At 39.3% G+C, this 19,829-nt stretch overlaps 1 protein-coding gene across 11 annotated transcripts in view; it reads right to left on the reverse strand.

Annotated features, from left to right (window-relative positions):
* XYLB (xylulokinase) overlaps window positions 1-19,829 on the reverse strand; it is a 134,708-nt gene that overhangs the window by 98,147 nt on the left and 16,732 nt on the right. For 10 of the 11 annotated variants that reach the window (XR_002435424.1, XR_002435423.1, XR_002435422.1 and 7 more), the window contains exons 9-15: window positions 18,492-18,610; window positions 16,793-16,874; window positions 15,765-15,805; window positions 15,219-15,334; window positions 13,226-13,341; window positions 11,768-11,841; window positions 10,334-10,430 (exon numbers count right to left, since the gene is read on the reverse strand). Coding sequence is in view for 6 of the 11 variants with exons in the window: in XM_021387898.1 (XP_021243573.1) it covers window positions 10,334-10,430; window positions 11,768-11,841; window positions 13,226-13,341; window positions 15,219-15,334; window positions 15,765-15,805; window positions 16,793-16,874; window positions 18,492-18,610 (645 nt within the window). In the remaining 5 variants the exon portion in view is untranslated. Of the gene's footprint in view, window positions 1-4,163; window positions 4,233-10,333; window positions 10,431-11,767; window positions 11,842-13,225; window positions 13,342-15,218; window positions 15,335-15,764; window positions 15,806-16,792; window positions 16,875-18,491; window positions 18,611-19,829 lie in introns of all 11 variants that reach the window. The other variant, XM_021387903.1, reaches the window with a different exon arrangement.

The following is a 19,829-nucleotide window of genomic DNA, read 5'->3' on the forward strand; positions in this document are numbered from 1 at the left end:
TTCCCACACATTTGTGGTATTGCTCCTAAGCATCAGATGCACAGGAGTTACCCAAGCCACGCTGGTTTTACAAGACACTTTTCTGCATCTCCACACACAGCAGTCATTTGCACATGAGTGACTTTTCAGACAAACAAATTCGTTTCTTACTAAAAGGTAAGTTCTTTAAGTCTCCAATCCTGCCTCCCAGGCTCTAGGTGATACAGAAAAGTTATTTATATAATACAGGTGCTACTATTACGGATAGATAGATATAGCACATAAATATAAACTTTCCAGTTTTAACTGGTGGAATACAATTATCTTCAGTCCTCAACATATTTTTGCTCTTGCAGTCTCCAGGAACCTGCCAGGAACCTGCAGCTGCTTCTACTGGGCACATGCCAACAGGCTACCAGGAAGGATGTATGGAGAAGGTAGGTGCAAGAACTTAATCCGAGGTCTCTTTAAACTGGAGCTGCTCACTATATCAGATTAGTCCCTTGACTAAAGCAGAAACAGTTAAACATTCAGGCCTCCAAGAAGCTATCTAGCTCATTTCCAAACATATAAAAAGGTTAGAAGTTAAGGTCCTGCACCATTCTCATTTCCCATCAATAACCCTTGTTCATGCAAGTGGCAATGCTGAAATCAACAGGAACGCTCCTGCAGTGATGTTTGTGTGTAACAGCTTAGCTAACATTTAAGATTTGCACTGAACAGTATCACAGCTCATAGCAGCAACTGTAGTTGAAAGAATTTATTAATATCTTTAAGTCATGAATAGAAAAAGGTTAAAACAAAAACAAGAAGCCATTGGGTCCTTAGCACCTTCAGTTTACTTAAAAAACAATTCCACATTTCCACATAGATATTCCAGCAGTTTAATGTGCCAAACTTCAAAAACAATACTCACCTGCATTTCAGTGGGTACCAAGCTTTTGCATTCGAAGACAAAATTAGGTTTGAAATACAAAGCTTTTTATCATTTACTCTGAGGCTTAAGTGTTCACTCGCAGGTAAACTTAAGTCATCTAACTGGAAGTGCACTTAATTTGAAGAGATTATTCAAGTAGCTCTCCACTTGTACACTTCTATTACCGTTATAATTAGAACTACTTCAAAACAACACAAAGTTCAATTTTGACCACAATAAACACAGAGGAAAAAGATCAAGAGCACCTCAACTCAAGAGGGTGAATGCTTTTGAAAAAACATCCTTTAAAACCCTTCCAGCTCTGTGACCAATGACCACCTTCATTCCAGCGCTACTTACAGGGCTGCAGCTACGCAGGCTACTACACGATTTTATTTTCTGCTATTTTTAATGTTTTAAGTAGCCATTGAAAGGAGTGAAATGCGTTGCTGATTTGTAACAACGCTGAATGCCCTCCAGCTTCCCATAATTACCACTTCCTGAGATGCAAGCGTGAAAATTGCTACATACAGATAAATATTGACATTTACCTGTTAGCTAACAGATGCTAATGTTGGAGAGGGAAGGAAATGAGTAACCCTATGCTGGAAAAAATGAGGAGGAGAGCAGAGTCGTGCTAGAATAGAGACTCCAGAGCCCTTCCTCCAGCACATGGATACCACTTTGTAGCAGCCCTGAAGAGCAGATCATGGAGTACACAGTGACTAATGCTGCAAAGAACAAGTCTTAGAACTTCAGGCATCGTGGAGAGGGAAACACCACCTCCTCAACCTGCCCAGAAGCCAAACTGCATGCTGTTTTCAGCCACGCTCTCTCTCTGCTCACTGATCAAAGGTCTAGGCTTCCGAACACTAACTTGAGCTCATGTTTTAGTCAATCAACCAGACTATCCTTTTGGCATGAAGTAAACTAAATAGTTTGGGCAAAATATGATCCTAAACCTCCTACCAACAAACCCCATACTTGAACTGTAACAAGAGTCTGTTAAAAACAGAACATGAGAACACCCCAAAGAAAGTTACTATCAATGACAGTGTACTTAGGTAAGTACACCGAAATTCTGGCTACCAAATTTAGGCTAACAAAATCCAATGCATGTTCAGCTCAGTTCCTTTGTTGTCCAAAATATTGCTGTCATTTGATACTGTGCACACAATGAGCATGTACTATTCAGTTTCGCTACCTTCAGTGATATTGTTGCCTTGTAAGACGAAAGAATTATATTTGTGCATACAAAACACCTTCTAGTGAAGTTTTCCAGATGGAGCATTCAGCTCAGTTGAATTCCTATGCTGCTGTTCCTTTCACTTAGTGTTACTGCAAAAACAGAAGTACAAAAGCATGTGGATTTATATTTTAGTAAGATGCTAGCTGATTCCTACGATCAGGAGGTAGTTGAACTTTCATCCATCAAAACTTCTGGAAATTATGCATTTCAAAAGAATCAGAGATGAGCACATCCAGAGATGAAATACTAAGAGTTAAGTCATTCTTTACTAACATTTCAGATAAAGGTTCACAGGTGTATTTACAGGCAGGAGTTATCCTCTAAAAAAAAACCTATTTCACTGCATGACACTATCAAATATAAAACAGTCACAAATCCACCCTCTGTTTCGATATATACAGATGCTTCTATTTTTAATTTCAAATTTCTAGACCATATCAATAAGTTTGAGAGCTTATTAAGCCTCAAGTATCGTCAGATGGAAAAGAGATACTTTAAAAACCAACAGTAGTGGCTGAGAAGTGGTCATTTTTAAACTCACTCTCTCCTCGAGTAGCATTTGATCTACAATGCTCAGTGGGTACTCCTGAGTTTAGTTTTAGTTTTCAGTCTTTTGAATGCTGTACAATCACTGTAAGTGCAGTAGGAAAAAAATTTCAGATTCAAGCAATTTTTTTTTTTGTTATTTCATCTATTCTTTAGATTTTCCAGATAGGAAAAGCATAGCACTGATGAGCTGAAGGACACTAGTAAAGACCACTAAGTTTGTCCTTACATCAAAGAGAGAAATGCTATCACTGTCCAGAAGCTTGGATCAGGAATTACACATAACCTGGCATATCGTTAGTGGACTCAACACTGTGGATGCTCTAATCTTACCCTTCCACACGCCCAAGCTTTCCACTTTGAGTCAGTCCAGTTTGATCCCAAATGTCAGTCTCCAAGTGTAAGCTAAAAATGGTTCCACTGTTACTTTTAAAAGTTCTTCCTTTGACATAAGTGCTGCACTTGAAGCCTATTTTAATGAACTTTGTTTGCATCCTTTGCCATCTTAACACTTGGACTAAACTGACAGTGGAAGCCTTGGGGCTGAGATGTGTCATTTTATGTGCACTATGCATACCTGTGCCAGTGCATAGATTAGACATAACGTATACAGGCTAAAAAGCATTATGATTTAAACATGGAAAAAGAACACCCTTCAAATGCATTCTTAGGAACGACAGGCCAGAAATAAGGAAGAAAAGCTGCCAAAATTAATTCCTTCATGTGTAAAGAGAAGGAATTATCCAGTAGGCTGCAAAATTCCACCTGTCCAGAGGAACATGAGCTTCTTTTATTTGCACAGGAAGTGTGAAAGGTGGTGTTTCTTTTTTCTTGAAATCATTTCAATAAGCACTGAGCAGCCGTCATCCACAAATCAAAGTCTGGATGGAAGCAAAGCTTTAGACAGCTAAAACACTTTAAAACTTAAGCTATATTCTATTTGAAAGCAGGTTAAACCTTCCTTACCTAATCTCATACAACAAACACAAGCACAGCTAAAAATCACAGTACGTGCAGGCAAATAGAGTAGGTAGGGCAAGAATGATTTATCTAGTACAACTCCTGTTAACACTGAAACTCAAGTGTGGGTTGCTACAACTGAAAGTATTGGGACAGTGTTCAGAGCTGATGCATAACACGTGCTGTACAAGAGAAGCTGAATCACCTTAAAGCAGAAAAATGAAAGACAGCTGGGGGGTCTATGGAATCTTGGAAGAGCTGATAAGAGTTCACTAAGTGACCATCAAATCTGAGCAAAAAAATGAAAATCCACAAAGATTTAAAGAGAGTTTTAAAGTAATAAATATCTAATATATGACTAAGCATTTACTAAGGTAAACGTAGGATTTTACAAGCAGAATCATCATCAAAACTGAAGATTGCTGTTATTGGTATAAATGTATATAAAGCTATGTATATATACATGCATGAATCAGATGCACTTCCTAACAACAGCATCTCCTACAGACTCACATTTCTGAGGCATAATGGATGATCCTGATCCTTCAAGTTAACTCTTCCATAACAGAAGTGATCCCTTCACTAAAAAGAAACAGATTTTTAGAGGAAAAATAGTAAGTAAAAATGTTATTCTTAAAACTGTCTGAAGAATCCACTACACCTCTGTGAAATGCTGCATTGTTTGCTTTCATTCTGTTAACAATCTGCACCTTGCTTGTCATTTGAGGTTTGCCTACCTTCTAGTTATTGAACCATAATATTTCTGCCTGTAAGACCCTAGAGTCCTATACTGTCAAGTTTCCTTTCCCCAAGAAGGTACTTAGGCTGCAATCATGTCATTCCTTTGCTAATCTAAACAGATTTAAAACTATAGATCAGTCTCAAAAACAAGTGGTAGAAGGAGATTTATCAGATAACCCAACTGATTGCTAAACCTCTGGCTTCTAGAGATCCATAAGCTCTAACAAAACCAGTCAACTGACAGCTTGACTATTTTTCTGAATACTGCTTGAATAGCACATCTACTGAAACAGTTACAAACAGTTCCTCCTAACATCAGGGCACAGGAATTGAACCATTTTAAATACTCGGTCTTTTGCTGACCAAACGTTGAAAGCGATTGTTCAAACAATGACAATGTTTTATCATTGTGTCAAGAAAGAAAGACAGATAGCACCCCTTCCAACCTTTTTATTAACTCTTCAGATTTTCTATCTTCACTGTGTTTCCTGTATATGTATAACAACAGTAAAACAAAATAAAAGCAAGACAATAGCCACTGCATGAAAAAGCCGAGAGCACGTAAGCAGCTTCCTTATAGCACATTGGGTCATTTCCTTCAGAGACATTTTATCTAACCCTTTCAAAAATGAGTTGTACTAATACTGTACTCTCCTGAGCCAAGTAATAATAAAAAGCCACTCTTGTAAAATACTTGGTCAGGGAACTGGTAACGGACTAACCAACCTTCCACTTCAGACCACTGGCTTAAAACCAAACCTTGCTTGATCGTGCCTCAAGGGCTCTGCTACGTGATACAAGTCTGATGATCTGTGGGAAGTAAGAGGGGCTGCAAGAAAGTTCTTGGCAAGGTCACACCCATCTCACACTGGCACTCTTATCGGTCTGAAGTTTGATCAGAAAATACAAATATCCTCTCTACAGCAGAATCACTGACTTATCGGGGAGGAAGATCCTGTCTTCGATGAATTTGAAAGCACTTCTGAGACAACACTCCTCCCTCAAAGCATATAGGCTTAAGATGCAGTGGCTTGGATATTTGTGCTCTGTTTGTCCCACATACTTGCAGTTTTTCTGCATGTTCCAATCCAAGCATTACCACCATTCACTATTATTTTAAACTTCATCCTTCTAACAAGGGCACTGTCCCCTAATTATTTTTCAACTGTTTTCACTCACTTTCTGAAGCAGAAAAGCCCTAACAACGCCATCACCTTGTGCTGCTGAAACACCACCGGCACTCTTAGCAGCAAACAGCAAGAGACAAGCATAAAGCCAACACAACATTTTAGTATTGATTTCTCTAAGAAATTTAAATCCCGCAGGGCATAAACATCAATTTAATCTGTATGCAACTACAAAATGGATTCACTCGCAGTGTTCCTTGTTTCAGCCAAAACACTGCTACAGCTCGAGTAGAAACATACTCAGCAGTGAGGACAGTCAGACTGAACAAGTACCCCAGAGCTGCCGATAATTAGCAGCAGAGTTGGAGGCTACAGTCGTAGAATCCAGGCAAAGACAATCACCAGCCTAACACAAACCTATGGCTGAGAGTCTCAATGGTCAGTGGCATCTCACCTTGCCAAACTGGAGAGCCACCTACCATCAAGAAGACCACCGCTGTGCTGCAAAGTGACAGCCTCACACCTCACCTCCAGGCTTCGTGCCCCCCCCCCCATGACAACGTGAACAGTGAAATACAGCAGCTCCGTGTTGTACTAATTGCTGTTTTCTGAGCTCCCCTCACTCCACCAGGCTACTTTCCCTGCAGACAAAGAGCCACATGTTATCGCTGCCCTCAACCTGCTGCAATGAGCACCAGATGAAGACACCACCTGAAGGAAAACTCATTTGGCAATGTGGAGTTTGCCTGTATATAGTCTTAGGTTGAGTTCTTTAAAGTGAAAACACCTATTTTCTAATTACTGAAAAGTCAGGCCCAGCACTCTGAAATTTCTTCACTTTTCTAGCACTCTAACTGCTGCTTTGTTTAAGGATGAATCCTGTTGTATATTCAGTGAGAAGATGCATTTTCACACTTGACACACCAGTAACATATGGCACTTAAGGAAAAAAAAAGAGGCTCATTCTTAGTACACTGCAAAAACACAGACATGTCTGTGTTACCCCAGCCAATACATAAGCACCAAGTAGTGTCAGCAGAATTCAGGGCACCAACATTATTTGCAAGCAATGGATTTATGTACATAACAAACTGTAAATTACTTAATAGACACAGATGCAGGATTTTACGGACAATGCTTTTGCTTGTAAAACTTGGCACCTTCTATCCATCTCCCCCTGCTGATGACGGTTAGGTGGCAGAATCAGATTGCTAAAGGTATAAAAATGTGATACAATCAGCACAGTGGGCAGCTACAGTGTTATGAAGCCACTAACAGGTAAAACAACATGAAGACTGAGCCCAGGACTAAAGCTAACAGCTTCAAGACAACCCCCTACCCCAGATAATTATCCTACCTACGAGGCAGGGCTCATTAATTGCTACTGCAGCTTCACAGCTCTAGCATATCTGACCTCATATGTACATATATATTGCTCAGATTGTAACAACATAAAGGTTTCTACGCTAACAGCACATCATATAAATATCTATTGGTTACACGTGCAAAGAACCCCAGAACCCCAACTTGTGTACCATTTTCCTTCAGCATACACCACACACACCTCTGCAGTATTTACTTCACTGACTGGTGACCGGGGAATAGATTTTTCTCCCAAGAATAATCAGTAGGTGTTCACCAGAACAGCTTCACTGGGTGCAAGCAAGGACCGTCATGATGTCCTCCAGCCCAGTGTCAATACAAATTTTAGGACTGCGTGGTCAGGAGTAAAATCAACACTGAAGTGATCATCAAGATTATTAAAGTATACACTGGCAGATCACTCTGAGCCACTGACAGTTTTATAGCTGCTGTGATAACCTGTGTCACCGAGCTGCAGACACCATCATTTCTCTATGAAGTTGCTATGGTTTTGATCAAAGTAGTGTGTACATTCCTTATTACATAAGGTTCCCAAAGCAGGCAGCGAGCACAGCTATATGATCAGCATCTGAACTCCAGTTGTGAGGTTGGCTTTCAAAAGGGGATGGCTGCGAGCAGAAAAAGGACGTGACAAAACAGAAGGTGTTTATGAAACACTCAAAATCCAGGAAAATAAAAGCATAACAGCAAAACTTCAGCTTATCTGCACGGATCTCTGAATGAGAGGATGTAAACAGCAGGCACAGACCAAACTTCACTTGTTTGTTTCTAGATCACAACACTCCATCCAACCCCACAGCAAAACAGGATACAGGGTGTTTCTGAATGATTTCCCCTGAAATCTGATTGAGAAAGATTACAGCAATTAGAGCAAAGTGACACACACTTTTAAAACCCTGAAATCACAACTAATGCAAGGACTAACTTTTCTCTCAAGGATCACCTGGTGACTCTGCGCTGTTTTCAGAACAAGGCAGAAACACACAACCCAGCCTCAAAGGAAAAAATCATGAGACAGAATCCCCTGCCCTCTACTGGCACACAAGCTGCACTGAAGTCTGTATACACGTACACAGCAGCTGAAGAGCTGTTTTAAGGTTTAGTATACTATTATTAGTAATTTGTGAAAGATCTATAGTGTACTGGACATGTCAAACTTGCTGCAAAATCACACATGTAAAACACTTCAGCATCATTGCATCTCTTCCTGCCGAGCCAGGTAGAATGAGAAGCTTTAAAGTACTTCTGCTAGCAAGATAATACGTTCATTAACTGAAAATAAAAGCTAAGAGATTATCTCACATTTGTTACGTTCACAACACACATTCAAGACCTCTGAAAGAGGGAAGTATTTTCTACAAAATTCTCTTCCACAAAAAGAGCTTTCTGGCATACCTGCAGCTTTCAAGATTACAGTCAAAGTGCACTCGGCCCAGGAATTGAGAGGCAGGGTCACGACTCTGCAAAAAAGATTTTGCAGCACCTTGGTGCCAGAGCTGTAGAAATTCCCAGCCAGGTTTCTGGCTCATTTGCACTATTGAGATGGTGCCACATAAGCCTCGGGACACCATAGGAAAATGCTTGTTGCGGCCAACTGTATCACTTCCATCTTCTGGTGCAGATAGATTTAGAAGTGTAATCATTTAACATTCTGGATTTTGTCAGTAGTTATTCCTGTATTCTCTTACTGATATCAACAACAAACAGATTTACGCTGCTGTAATAGCATTTGCGAATGCAGTTCTTGATTCCTGGAGAAATAAAAGTAAATCCTCCATGTAGAAAAAGCCTAAAAAGAACTGAATAAACACAAGGATCCTGACTGCATCTTTCATACAAGAAGTAAATGAGATTTAAATCACATTAAAACCAAAAAAAGCAGCCTGAAAAGCAGCAGCAATGACACAAGAGAAAGCCTGATAGTACCAGAGTAATTCCCACAAAGCTCATCCATAGCCTGAAACACGTTCAGAACACACCCTGTTTGCAGAGCTGTCACACAACAAATGCAGATGCAAGCCTGCTGCCGCCACCACACAAACAACAGAAGATGACATTTAAATAATACCACGAAGGAAAAGTGGGAGATGCATACAGCCTACACTATGTACAGCAGTTCTTTCTTAAAGCAACTCATCTGTTAGTTACCAAATAGCTAGACCCTTGGGATGAAACAAAGCAAAAGCACACAAGGTCCCAAGGAATGTACAAGAAAACAATGTAGTCACACTCATCTCCTTTTTGCTGTAGGTCGTACAACGCTAAAAAGTTTTTTTGAAAAGTACATATGCTTCTAAAGCTTATGAAATCCTATGAGTAGTGAGGTTTTCAGCTGTCCTACTTAGCCTAAGCATATTTAGAGATAATTTCTACCCACTCACTTCTGTGTCAGAGTTGTCTGACATCTTAAATAGTTCTTCTCCTGCTCTGTGTTTGTCTAAACCCTGACATTTACAGAGTACAAATGTATCCTCTATAACCATGGGCTTTCTAGCTATATATGCCCACCTTTTGGTGCAGCTGAATCTAGGAATGGAGAAGAAATAGGTATTTTAAACACAATCTGTTTGAATCTGTCTCCATAAATAGCCTCCACAATTAAATACTGTTTCAAGTGCATAAGGAAAAACAAACAAAAAAGCCACAACAGTATCCCTCATGATTATGGATAGAAGCATAGAGGTTGGAGAAAGTAAAAGGTTGTAAACAAAGAGGTCAGGATTTGCTTTGAAGTGTATAAATAACTAACATTTTATTTTGCAAAGTCATTACTTTAGGAAACCTTCAAGAGTTAACTCAGTGTTTTAAAGATGCTGTTGGCTGATGTACTGGCAGGAACGAAAAAACAGCTCATCAAGTTTCCTGTAATTTTGCCCTTGAATTACACAGCTAGTAGTCATCTTCACCCACCTATAAGTAAAATACTAGCTGATTTTGCTGTGCTAAAAATTCTGGAGTGCAAGATCTTTTCCTTTCTAAATCACAAGACAGGAAAAGGGCTTCTGTTTTATTAACAGAAAACTCAGGAGGTAAGTGAGCATCTCACGGCAGGTCCAGGAACTGAACATAGATTACAGATTTTCTGAGTTACAGCCTTGTGCCTTAGGCAGAAGCCTAGTCTTTTTTCCACTTAACAAGCTATCAAAGTCCAAGCTCTCATTTAAAAATTGACAGTGCAGCTTAGTAACGAATAGCAAGAATACTTGAAAAGAAGTAATCGAAGTTAAATCGTTGCTGATTCTAAAGTTAACATCCACAAAAACTTGTCCCCATCACACTGTCGAAAACCTATCCAGCAGGCTCATTCAGAAGTCATCCCAGTTTCTGTATCTTTTAGGACACGATTTGCAATACTGACATTACTGTCAGAGCTCCCATCTTTATGTTTGATCTGTATAGCCATTAGATCTGCAGTTTTTTCAGCATACTTACTGACTTTATACCCCAGCTTTTCAGCATGAATCCTCTTGGCCATGAACTGTCCTTCAATCAAGGCTCGTACTTCCACCTCCTTTGGAAAGTTCAAAACCTGTATCAAAAGAATGAATGCATTAAGTTAACCAGCATCTCACACAGTACGCAATGCCAAGCTGGAGACAGGTTAAAAGCACAAGACAGATTTACAGTTCATTATCCTTGTCTTCACCCTGAAGTCAGCTTTCAACTAGGCCCAGTTCTCTATTCATATGCATAAGGCACATGTAAAGACTCAAGAATGCAGTGCATAACCTTGGAACTGCTGGCAAATCCATCAGTCCTGAAATCAATGCAGAATGGGAAGAGGTACTAGTGTGAGTTGTGAATATTAGTATTTCTCAACACCAAAGGCTGCTTAAGGATCAATATCTCAAAAATGTAGAAATTAAAGCAAGTATATAAAATTCAAATACCTTAAGCAATGCCAGAGAGCTTACATCTATGTATTTCTGTCTGCACAGAAGTGAAACAACCTTCTCATTAGTTATAAACATCTTTTAGTCTCCTGTTAAGCAGCTGAAAGCTAGCAGAAGTGGGAAAATGTTATGTTGAACTACAGAACCAAAACATCCCACAAAAATGTTGAGTTTTTCCCTCAGGTACTACAACCAATGCCTACAAACTTGTGTAACAGCAAGAAGCACCTAAGCATTCATTTAAATAGTAAGCATTTAAAAGACTAGTGCTACACTGCAATCACAAGGCAGTATCAATCTCTGTTCAGCTAAGGGAGGCATAATCAGCTGGGAGACAGAATTGATGAAAGATGCCTGCTGAGTTTCAAGACCACCCAGAAAGCCAAACAGTTAAACAACATCCATTCCCCAAAAGAGAAAGGAAAAAAAATACAAAGATTAGAAGAACTTGTCTTTCCATAACATAATCTCCACTCTAATTCCAGTTCTACTTGAACTTCTACTTACTTACCACCATGTGACTCATAGGTTACCCAGAAACAAGCACAACAGCAAAATGAGGTTATGGCATACACATTTAGAGCAAGATAACAGACAAAATATGATAGCCCAGTGTTGCAACACACTCTCACCTGGTTCCAAAATTTAGAAGGTGAGGACTGCATCACAAAAGCTTCCCAAGTTCTCAATAAGCTTAAAGCTAATCTCTTTTCAAGAATTGTGCTTTACCAGATCCACATTTTTCAAGTAAAGAATATTTCCTTCTAAAAGATACCATCTAAGTTCTAGTTCAGACGATGGTGTAGATGTGCTCAAGCTACTGATCTTCCTCATGTAAATCATCCCTGCAACTTGCACCAATAAATGGAACTCAGAAGCAAGCATCTCAGACAAGAAAAAAAGAAAACAGCAAAGATTTCAGGCTTTAACAGTACACCTTCAAGTTTTTAAGCAATAACTAGATTATCACTACCTTTTGGTTGTCACTGTTGAATCTGTGAATCCCAACTGCTTCAGGAGTGATTTCCATCACGTCAAAGTAGAAACCTGCATCAGTTAACACTGAATATTGTCATGTTTTCTCCCAGCTCAGAGTCGTAATCTTATTTCAGCACACAGCTGAAGTGATAATAAACATATATCATATTTTGGAAAGACATTTGATACACCACACAGCTTGTTTCTCAACTAATTTCAGTCCAGATATAAGTTTAATTACTTTTAACTTCACAAAAAGAGGCTGGCTCTAGGCCTCTAGCACTTCATTAGAAATCCAAACAATATAATAAAAGACAAGCCTACCAAAAAACCTTTCATCCCCCATATCACGTACATACGCAATATAGTACTAAAATAACATAATAGAAATAGTTTCAGTAAATTATGTGCAAAGTTGAAAGAAAAAATTGAAAAAATGAGAGGTTCGTAAGAATTATGTAGGAATAGAGAAACACTTCATGCACTGGATTAGATTTCATGAAGCTATTACAGAGCATCAGATATTTTAAGTCACAAAGCGGAGCCGGTCTCTGAATAGTTTCATGAGATCTGAGGAAATACAGTAATGCTTTACAGACACTTAGACAAAAAGCATGAAAAAGATTTCCTCTGTGTTGACGGCAAGTTGGTCAGAAAAGATACTCAAGAAAGGAGACACGAAAAAAGAAAATGAGAACTGGAAAACTGAACAGAGCAGCTAGGAAACTAAAAACAGTCTATAAGGCCCAGATCTTCAGAATGAAGATATGCTGCCCTAAAGGTCCAATGGGCATTACCCTCAAAAAAACTTCACCCTAGCAGCTGTCTCCACTCATCTCCATTTCTCCAAAGCCTCCAGAGGCACCATCTTGCTCAATAGAAAGTGCAGGGAACAAGTGATAAAACAAGGGAAGTCATTACTTCATTCACTTTGTCTAATGTAAAACCAGGGATGAAATGGCCTTGTGACGTATGTTGGGGAAAATGGAGGACATTTGGGTACAATTTGATATTACTGCTTTATTCACGTGCCCAGAGCAAGATTCTAGAGTAATGTTAAGAGAACATGACCACTGAAGATTGAGAAAGAAAAAACATGGAGCTATTTAAACCACACGGCTTGAGTCCTTAGCAAAAAAAAAATGAACAAACAACAAATCTCCTTCAGAAATTACTCGTTTTAAACATTCTGCAGTTAAGATGCTACTACGCTCTTTCAATGAGCAAAAGAGATCTGTAAATACCATTTTCTTATTCAGTCAGAATTGAAGAAGAATACTATGACACTCAGCCTGCCAACAGAGTATTTCTGAGTACACATTAGAAGTTCCCCTTGCTCAGCTTAACTTAATTCTTGGCCCTTTTCATGACTCCAGTAAGAAGTAGGTACAACTCCTACTAAATTATGTCTTTAATCCAGCTCTGAAAATCCCAGCTCTGCTAAAGCTCGTACCCAAGTTTCCATTGTTTCCAGCAACAGTAGATGACAAGGCATTGGAGAATTCATCCCAGGAGCCTGAAGCACACTCATCTCGGATCCTCTCTCTCATCAGAGAGCCATTCTTAAAACTGAAACATATAAATATACCATATGCATTTTCCAAACCATTTGGCTCTAGATTTTTAAAGCAAATTGCTGTTTTATGTAATATTGCTGATTATTACACCAACTGAAGACAGCTGGGCAAGCAAGAAGATGCTATCCATCTCTTCATTACAGAAAGAGATAGAGAAGGAAGAAACTAGTAAGAGAGAAAACAACTATGACAAGACACATTGATGAACACAGCGCAGAGATCCTCTTCTACATCTCTCCAATGAGTTAGCTTAGATCTAGGCTAACAGGTCATGTTAAACTCAGTCTAGCTCTGAACAGCTACCACATCTCAGAGCACCAAGCCTAGGAATCACAATCTAGTACCTGCCTTATCGTTTTTTTCTAGAGCTCAAAGCACTGAAGAACACACACCAGCTCTGCTGATCCCAGCCCTGGGATGTGTCCCAGCCCATGGAGCTGTGTTTTTGCACTGAGAAATGGTGTGAGCTGTGGGTACAGAGGTAGCACTCTTGTCAGAAGTATTCTGATGTAGCAATAAAAGGCTCACTATGAAATGACTGTAAGGAAGAACAAGAGCATCTCTTCACTGCATTACATCATTTATGTTGTAGGAGTGTCAGCCTAAGAGCCAGCTTAGGTCCAGTAAGACTTATGAGGCCTAGCTCCATGCCAGTATTGGCAAAGGAACCAAAAACAGAAAAATTGGGAAAAAATAGAAACTTGAAGGCAAAGTTTCAAAAACAGGCAACTGTTGGGAAATTATATTATGAAACTCAGTAACTTGCAATCGACATCAACCAACTTCACAACCCTGTTCCCACTGTCATCTGCAGCATCCTATTCCTGTACAGATAAAGACAACTTCATAGTTAGAAGGCAGATGTGAGCTCTGCTGAAGCACCTACAGTTTGATTTTGTCATGTTAGGAAAAAGGTAATCTCAAGATCCACAGGGAACAGGTTGCTTTGATCAGGAAGGCCATCTAATCTCCACTTCAGAAAATGCTATTTATACCCCTACTAATTTGTAATAATTGAAACAATGTTACTACTACAACATATAAGAACCAGTCCAAATAGGGGAAAAAAATTAAGTCCTTAAGAGGATTGTATCTGTACACTCATAATTAATGGGTCCGTTACACCTTTCAGAAGGTCTTCCCAAGGAATAGCCCCATCCACTCCTACCAATAAATTCTGTGCTGTGCAGTCCTGAGGATTTAGACTTTAAACATACCTGTAAATATTTGCCTAAATACTCTGACCTGTAAGTTTTTCCCCTGAACACAGGGACAATGTAGCTTCAGGCCCTTTCCACCTACTTGGTTGGCTAGCAGCCAAACCATTCCCAAATCACAGCGGCCAAAAGCCACCGTGAGGATCATTCTCTCAGCTCAGTTTCTTGAGATCTCAGTATTTTCTACACACACAGCCTAATCTGTCCCTGGGCAGCACTGATTATACTCCTCCATGAAAAGAGAATCTTCACCTGCCCCATTACATCCCCTCTGGACCACTAGAACAGCACAGAAGCTGTACGGTCTGGTCAAGCTTCTGGCATTCCAGATCATTACGTTTCAGAAGACTGTTATTCCTATACATTAAATATACTATCTTGGATTCATAGTGAACTGGTTCTGTGAATATATAAAAATAATTGTATTTTTTATTGCCTTGAGAATCTATCCTTCATAACTCCGCAGTCGCAGTTACCCGCACTAAACAATGAGAATGCTCTAACACCAATGCAAATGTTTCAGCAATAGATTGCCATATAGCATACAGAATGCTGAATGTTCTATTCATTATCATTTTGCAAAAGAAATAAAAACACTAACAGAGAGAAATGTGCTATTGATCCCAAACGTACAAAAAATAAATGATATTACCATAAAAGTGCCATGTACGTTTGAGAATCAACAGGATTGCAGAGGATATGACCTTCTAGGGCTGGAGTTGGTTCCTGGATCCACAGAAACAATGTGTCACTTGTGCCAAGGCTAATCTGGAGGGGGGAAAAAAAAGTAATTGAAGCATTATCACAACGTGCATAGAAAGCAATACAGAAATTAAATTAAAACCATTTGTTATCACCACTAATTGCTTTTAAATTACACATTAAGTCAATTGGATTCATACTGAAGCTAGCTCTGACTTTCAGGTTGTCACATCAGTGAAATACATACTAGACAGAGACTTGGGCCTTGGTGACTGGAGCATTAGTTAAAAATAGTCACAGAGTTTACTTAACATCTTTCAGACAGCTTGCAGATTGATAGGAATAAAACAAGCATGAAGCCAATAAACAGAAAATCAACACTAACAGATTAATTTAACTGATAACCTACAGCTATTGTCCTTGTTACTATTTCACACTTCATACACTCTATTTATTCAGGGACATGAACAGTTTTCAGAAATACGTTTTGACTTACGGCAATATCTCCTTCTTGAAGCCTCATCCCTGCCAACGATGCTGAAAGCAGATGTCAGAATAACAGATAAAAAGTTACTTGTGTGACTCAATTATAGCATACTGCATGAGACGTCACAGTACATTGAATTCACCATCTCAAAGTAGAATATAAATGGCAAGTATGCTTGTGACAGTCTTGGCCTATACACTGTAAAAGGGTTTGGGTGAGGGAGTTATTTTTGACACTGAATCAAAAATGTTCAAGACAAAGAACTACAGAACTGCAGGCTTCTCTAAAGTTTAAGTGTTTTAAATACTGTGGACTCTTATTTAAAGTGCAAAGACTACCACTTACATCAGCCTATTCATGTATGTATTGGACTAAATAAATTTGAGTCTCTAGAAAAATGATTTCTTGAAAATAGAATTTCATCTCCCATATCACTTCACTGGAAACAATCCAGGATGAAGCCCATATCTCAATCCAAACCTGGATATGCTCCTGTAATATGGTAAGCACTGTCACCATCTTGAGAAAAGGATGGTTTTGTTCTGCACTGAAACAGTCTCGAGGTCTGCAAAAACTGACCCTAAATTAATAGCTCCCCTTACATTGGGATCTACCAGTCTGACAAAAGGACAGCTCTAACTCTTAAAGAAAAGCTAGGACATCTCTCTCCATCTCTCTGATTCAAGAGATACAACAGCAGGCTTTGAATTCACATTTCCTAAGCTAAAAATGGAAGCAATTCATATTAAGAATAGACTGTTAGGTGGAGACAAACCAAAACTGAAGTGATCAAGAGGCAAATGAAGTCACCTCTAATTAATAGGTTAAGTGGAAGTCATTTGCAGTACCCTGCTTATCCAAGATGCCTATATCTCAGAAGAATCAGTGATGGATGGCTGTCAAAAAAGCTATTCATGCTGATAAATGTGATATTCTTTCACCGTATAAAGGAGCATCTGAGAATTAATGATATTGATCTAGAATTTTAGTACATACATAAACATATTCACTGAATCTTATACACTTCATCATCTCACCTGGATTGTCTCCTGTAAAGGCTACTATTTGACAGTCTGGGCTAAACTCATAACGCTGAATATAATATGGAGAAATGGATCCCTAAGGAAAGAAAGAAATACAGAGTAAGGAAAAAAGCTCAAAATGGGAAAATAACGTTGTAGTGTATGACAATGTTGTAATGTAGTCCTGAAAACCCCTAGAGCAGCTGCAAAAATAATTTCAGTGTATTTGAGGCATGAATATTTTACAGATTTTGAACCCAATTTTTTTGTCAGAGGATCTTAGAAACACACACAGATTCAAAATAGATCAAATAAACAGTAGCATTTAGCCCTGGGTCACTCAAGTTATTCACATCAAATATAAACATATCCACTTATCCTGCACCCACGCACAAATACATATATTACACAATACATTAAAAATTCAATGCAATCACAATATTAACATACATTACAACATTAGGTGTTGGAATATGGGGGGTCTGGAGCACAAGTCTTATGAGGAGTGGCTGAGGGAACTGGGATTTAGCCTGGAGAAGAGACATCATTGCTCTCTACAACTGCCTGAAAAGAGGTTGTGGAGAGGTGAGGGATGGCATCTCCTCCCATGTAACTAGATACAGGAACAGAGGGGATGGCCTCAAGCTGCACCAGGGGAGGTTCAGACTGGATATTAGGAAATACAGGAGGTGTCCACGAAATGTTTAGATGTCATAATGAAGGACATGGCTTAGTGGGAAATACTGGTGATAGGTGGATGATTGGACTGGATGATCTTGAAGGACTTTTCCAACCTCAATGATTCCATGATTCTAGTATGTTATTTTAGGGGCCAAGAACTGCATTTTTTTAAGCTACATTTGAGAGACAGAAAAAAATAGAAGACGACAACTATCCTTAAAAAAATACAAGGACATTTCTCAGGACTTTTTACATGTTCCTCACCATTAGAGAAGATCAGCGCTAGAATCACAAGTCAGCTACATTAATAGCACTGAATTCAGAGGGATCAGGTGGCAGATATCTACACTGTTTTACGTGAGCATCACCTAAAGCAATAGCTCTTTCTGCACTGGATGCTAAGACTAAATTCATTTACCCTAAGAGATGTGAGCCTTGATTTGATTTCATCATTATGCTACATGAACTGAGGAGCTCTAAACATCCCAAATTATTCACAAAGATTAACTCATTAACTACAATTTAAAACAAGGCTCCTGTTAAGTAATGCAAATGTTGGGTTCTGTTTCTGCAGTAATAAAAACCATGCATAGTTCTACAGTAGCCAGGTGCCAGGTTGCACATGGGGGAGTGGGAAGGGAGAACCCCAACAATTCTTATCACTGGAGCATCTGCCAAGTCTTTGGTCTCCATAGTACAGAGCATGCTAGAATCCAAGGTGATCCATGGTGAAAGCTATGACAGACAGCTGCTACCGGTTTCCAAAAAATGACCATTTCTGCTCTGACCTACATATGCGCAACATACATGAAAATATTAAATCAGCCAACATAGCTGGCTCATAGGATAATGGTGCACACATGCACACACTCAAATATGCTCCAAGAAAGTACCATCAGCAGAACTCTCAGCACAGAGCTCTATTTCTTCCAGCAATAGATGTTTTCTGATTCTTTGTTGTTTGTTTGGGGTTGGTTTGTTGGTCGTTTTTCTTTTTTTTCTTCATTTTAAGCTCTTCTAGACAGGCACATACCAGAACTGAATGGGATGGCACAGGGTTCCCCAGTTTCTCCACTAATCCTGGTGCACACGCATCAAGGCAGGACACTGACCATACCTTTTCCCAAATTTGCAGCAGATTCATACCAGAACCTGCAAGATACAGATCAAAACAAGAAGCATAGATCATTAAACACAAAACTAAGGCAAAGAAAACAGACGGTATTACATCAGGAAATTCCACCTCATTACAGGCAGAGAGTTTACAGAAATATATTTTACAATCAAATGGAATAGGCCCAGCTCTTTTAAGTATAAATGATACTGATGATTCAACTTAACTGGCTTTCATCTGTAAGGTAGTAGAAAATACTTCTCTGATGCACAACATGACAGACAAAACAGTTATTCCCAAATAAAAAAAGAAAACATACCTCCCCACTGACTCCTCCTCTACCCTACTACTTACACAATTTCTTCACTACTATCTAGAGGTGGTGCAGCAGTGTCACTTGAAGGCAAGTTGCCCTCATCTGAGACCTAACAATGAAAAAATTCTACCCTAGGCAGCTTGGCTATACGTTACTATCACTGAGTAGAGTATCAAGCCAGCACCTACATCCACTGCCCACACTGACTCATCTTCGTCCATATCAATGCTTCTCTCTTCAGAGAGAATGAAACAAAATACCAGTTGCAAAAAAGCCAGCTTAGAATCATAAAGGTTGAAAAAGACCACTAAGATGATCAAGTCCAACCATCAGCACCAAGTCCACTAAGCCATGTCCCTCAGTGCCACATCTACACATTTCTTGAGAACCTCCAGGTACAGTGACCCTACAACTTCCATGGGCAGCCTAAGTCCACACTGGAGCTATCACTAGATAGTTCTGCATTTTCTGTTTCACCTCTCATTGCTCCCCCCCCCCACCACTGTTTTATTTGCATTGTCCTGGTTCATGAAGTTAACTGTAGTTGGTTAGTAACCAAATCTAAGCAATCTACTAAGCACTCCACATCCATTGCTTATATTTCTAGGATGTCCTTAATTGCACATTTCATTAGACTTGAAAAATCTGTAAGCACTACCGGTTAGTGCTGTTCAGGGACATATTTGTCTTACACTGGATTAACAACATTTTCATTACAAAGACTGTTTAGCCTGTGACTTATTTATCTCAGAAACACAGTCAAGCACTGTGGAATACCTGAAGTTTACTTCAATACATCTTGAAACTCTGAAAAACACGACGACAGTGAAGTTGACCCAACAGGCACTGTCTGTAGAGTAAGGTGACACTCCCAGTGCTGGGACACAGAGGAAGAGAAGGCTTGTAACCATGTTTCAGCCAGCACATCACAAAGCTCTTAT

The sequence above is a fragment of the Numida meleagris genome, chromosome 2, assembly GCF_002078875.1.
Source record: "Numida meleagris isolate 19003 breed g44 Domestic line chromosome 2, NumMel1.0, whole genome shotgun sequence".
Taxonomy (NCBI): Eukaryota; Metazoa; Chordata; class Aves; order Galliformes; family Numididae; genus Numida; species Numida meleagris.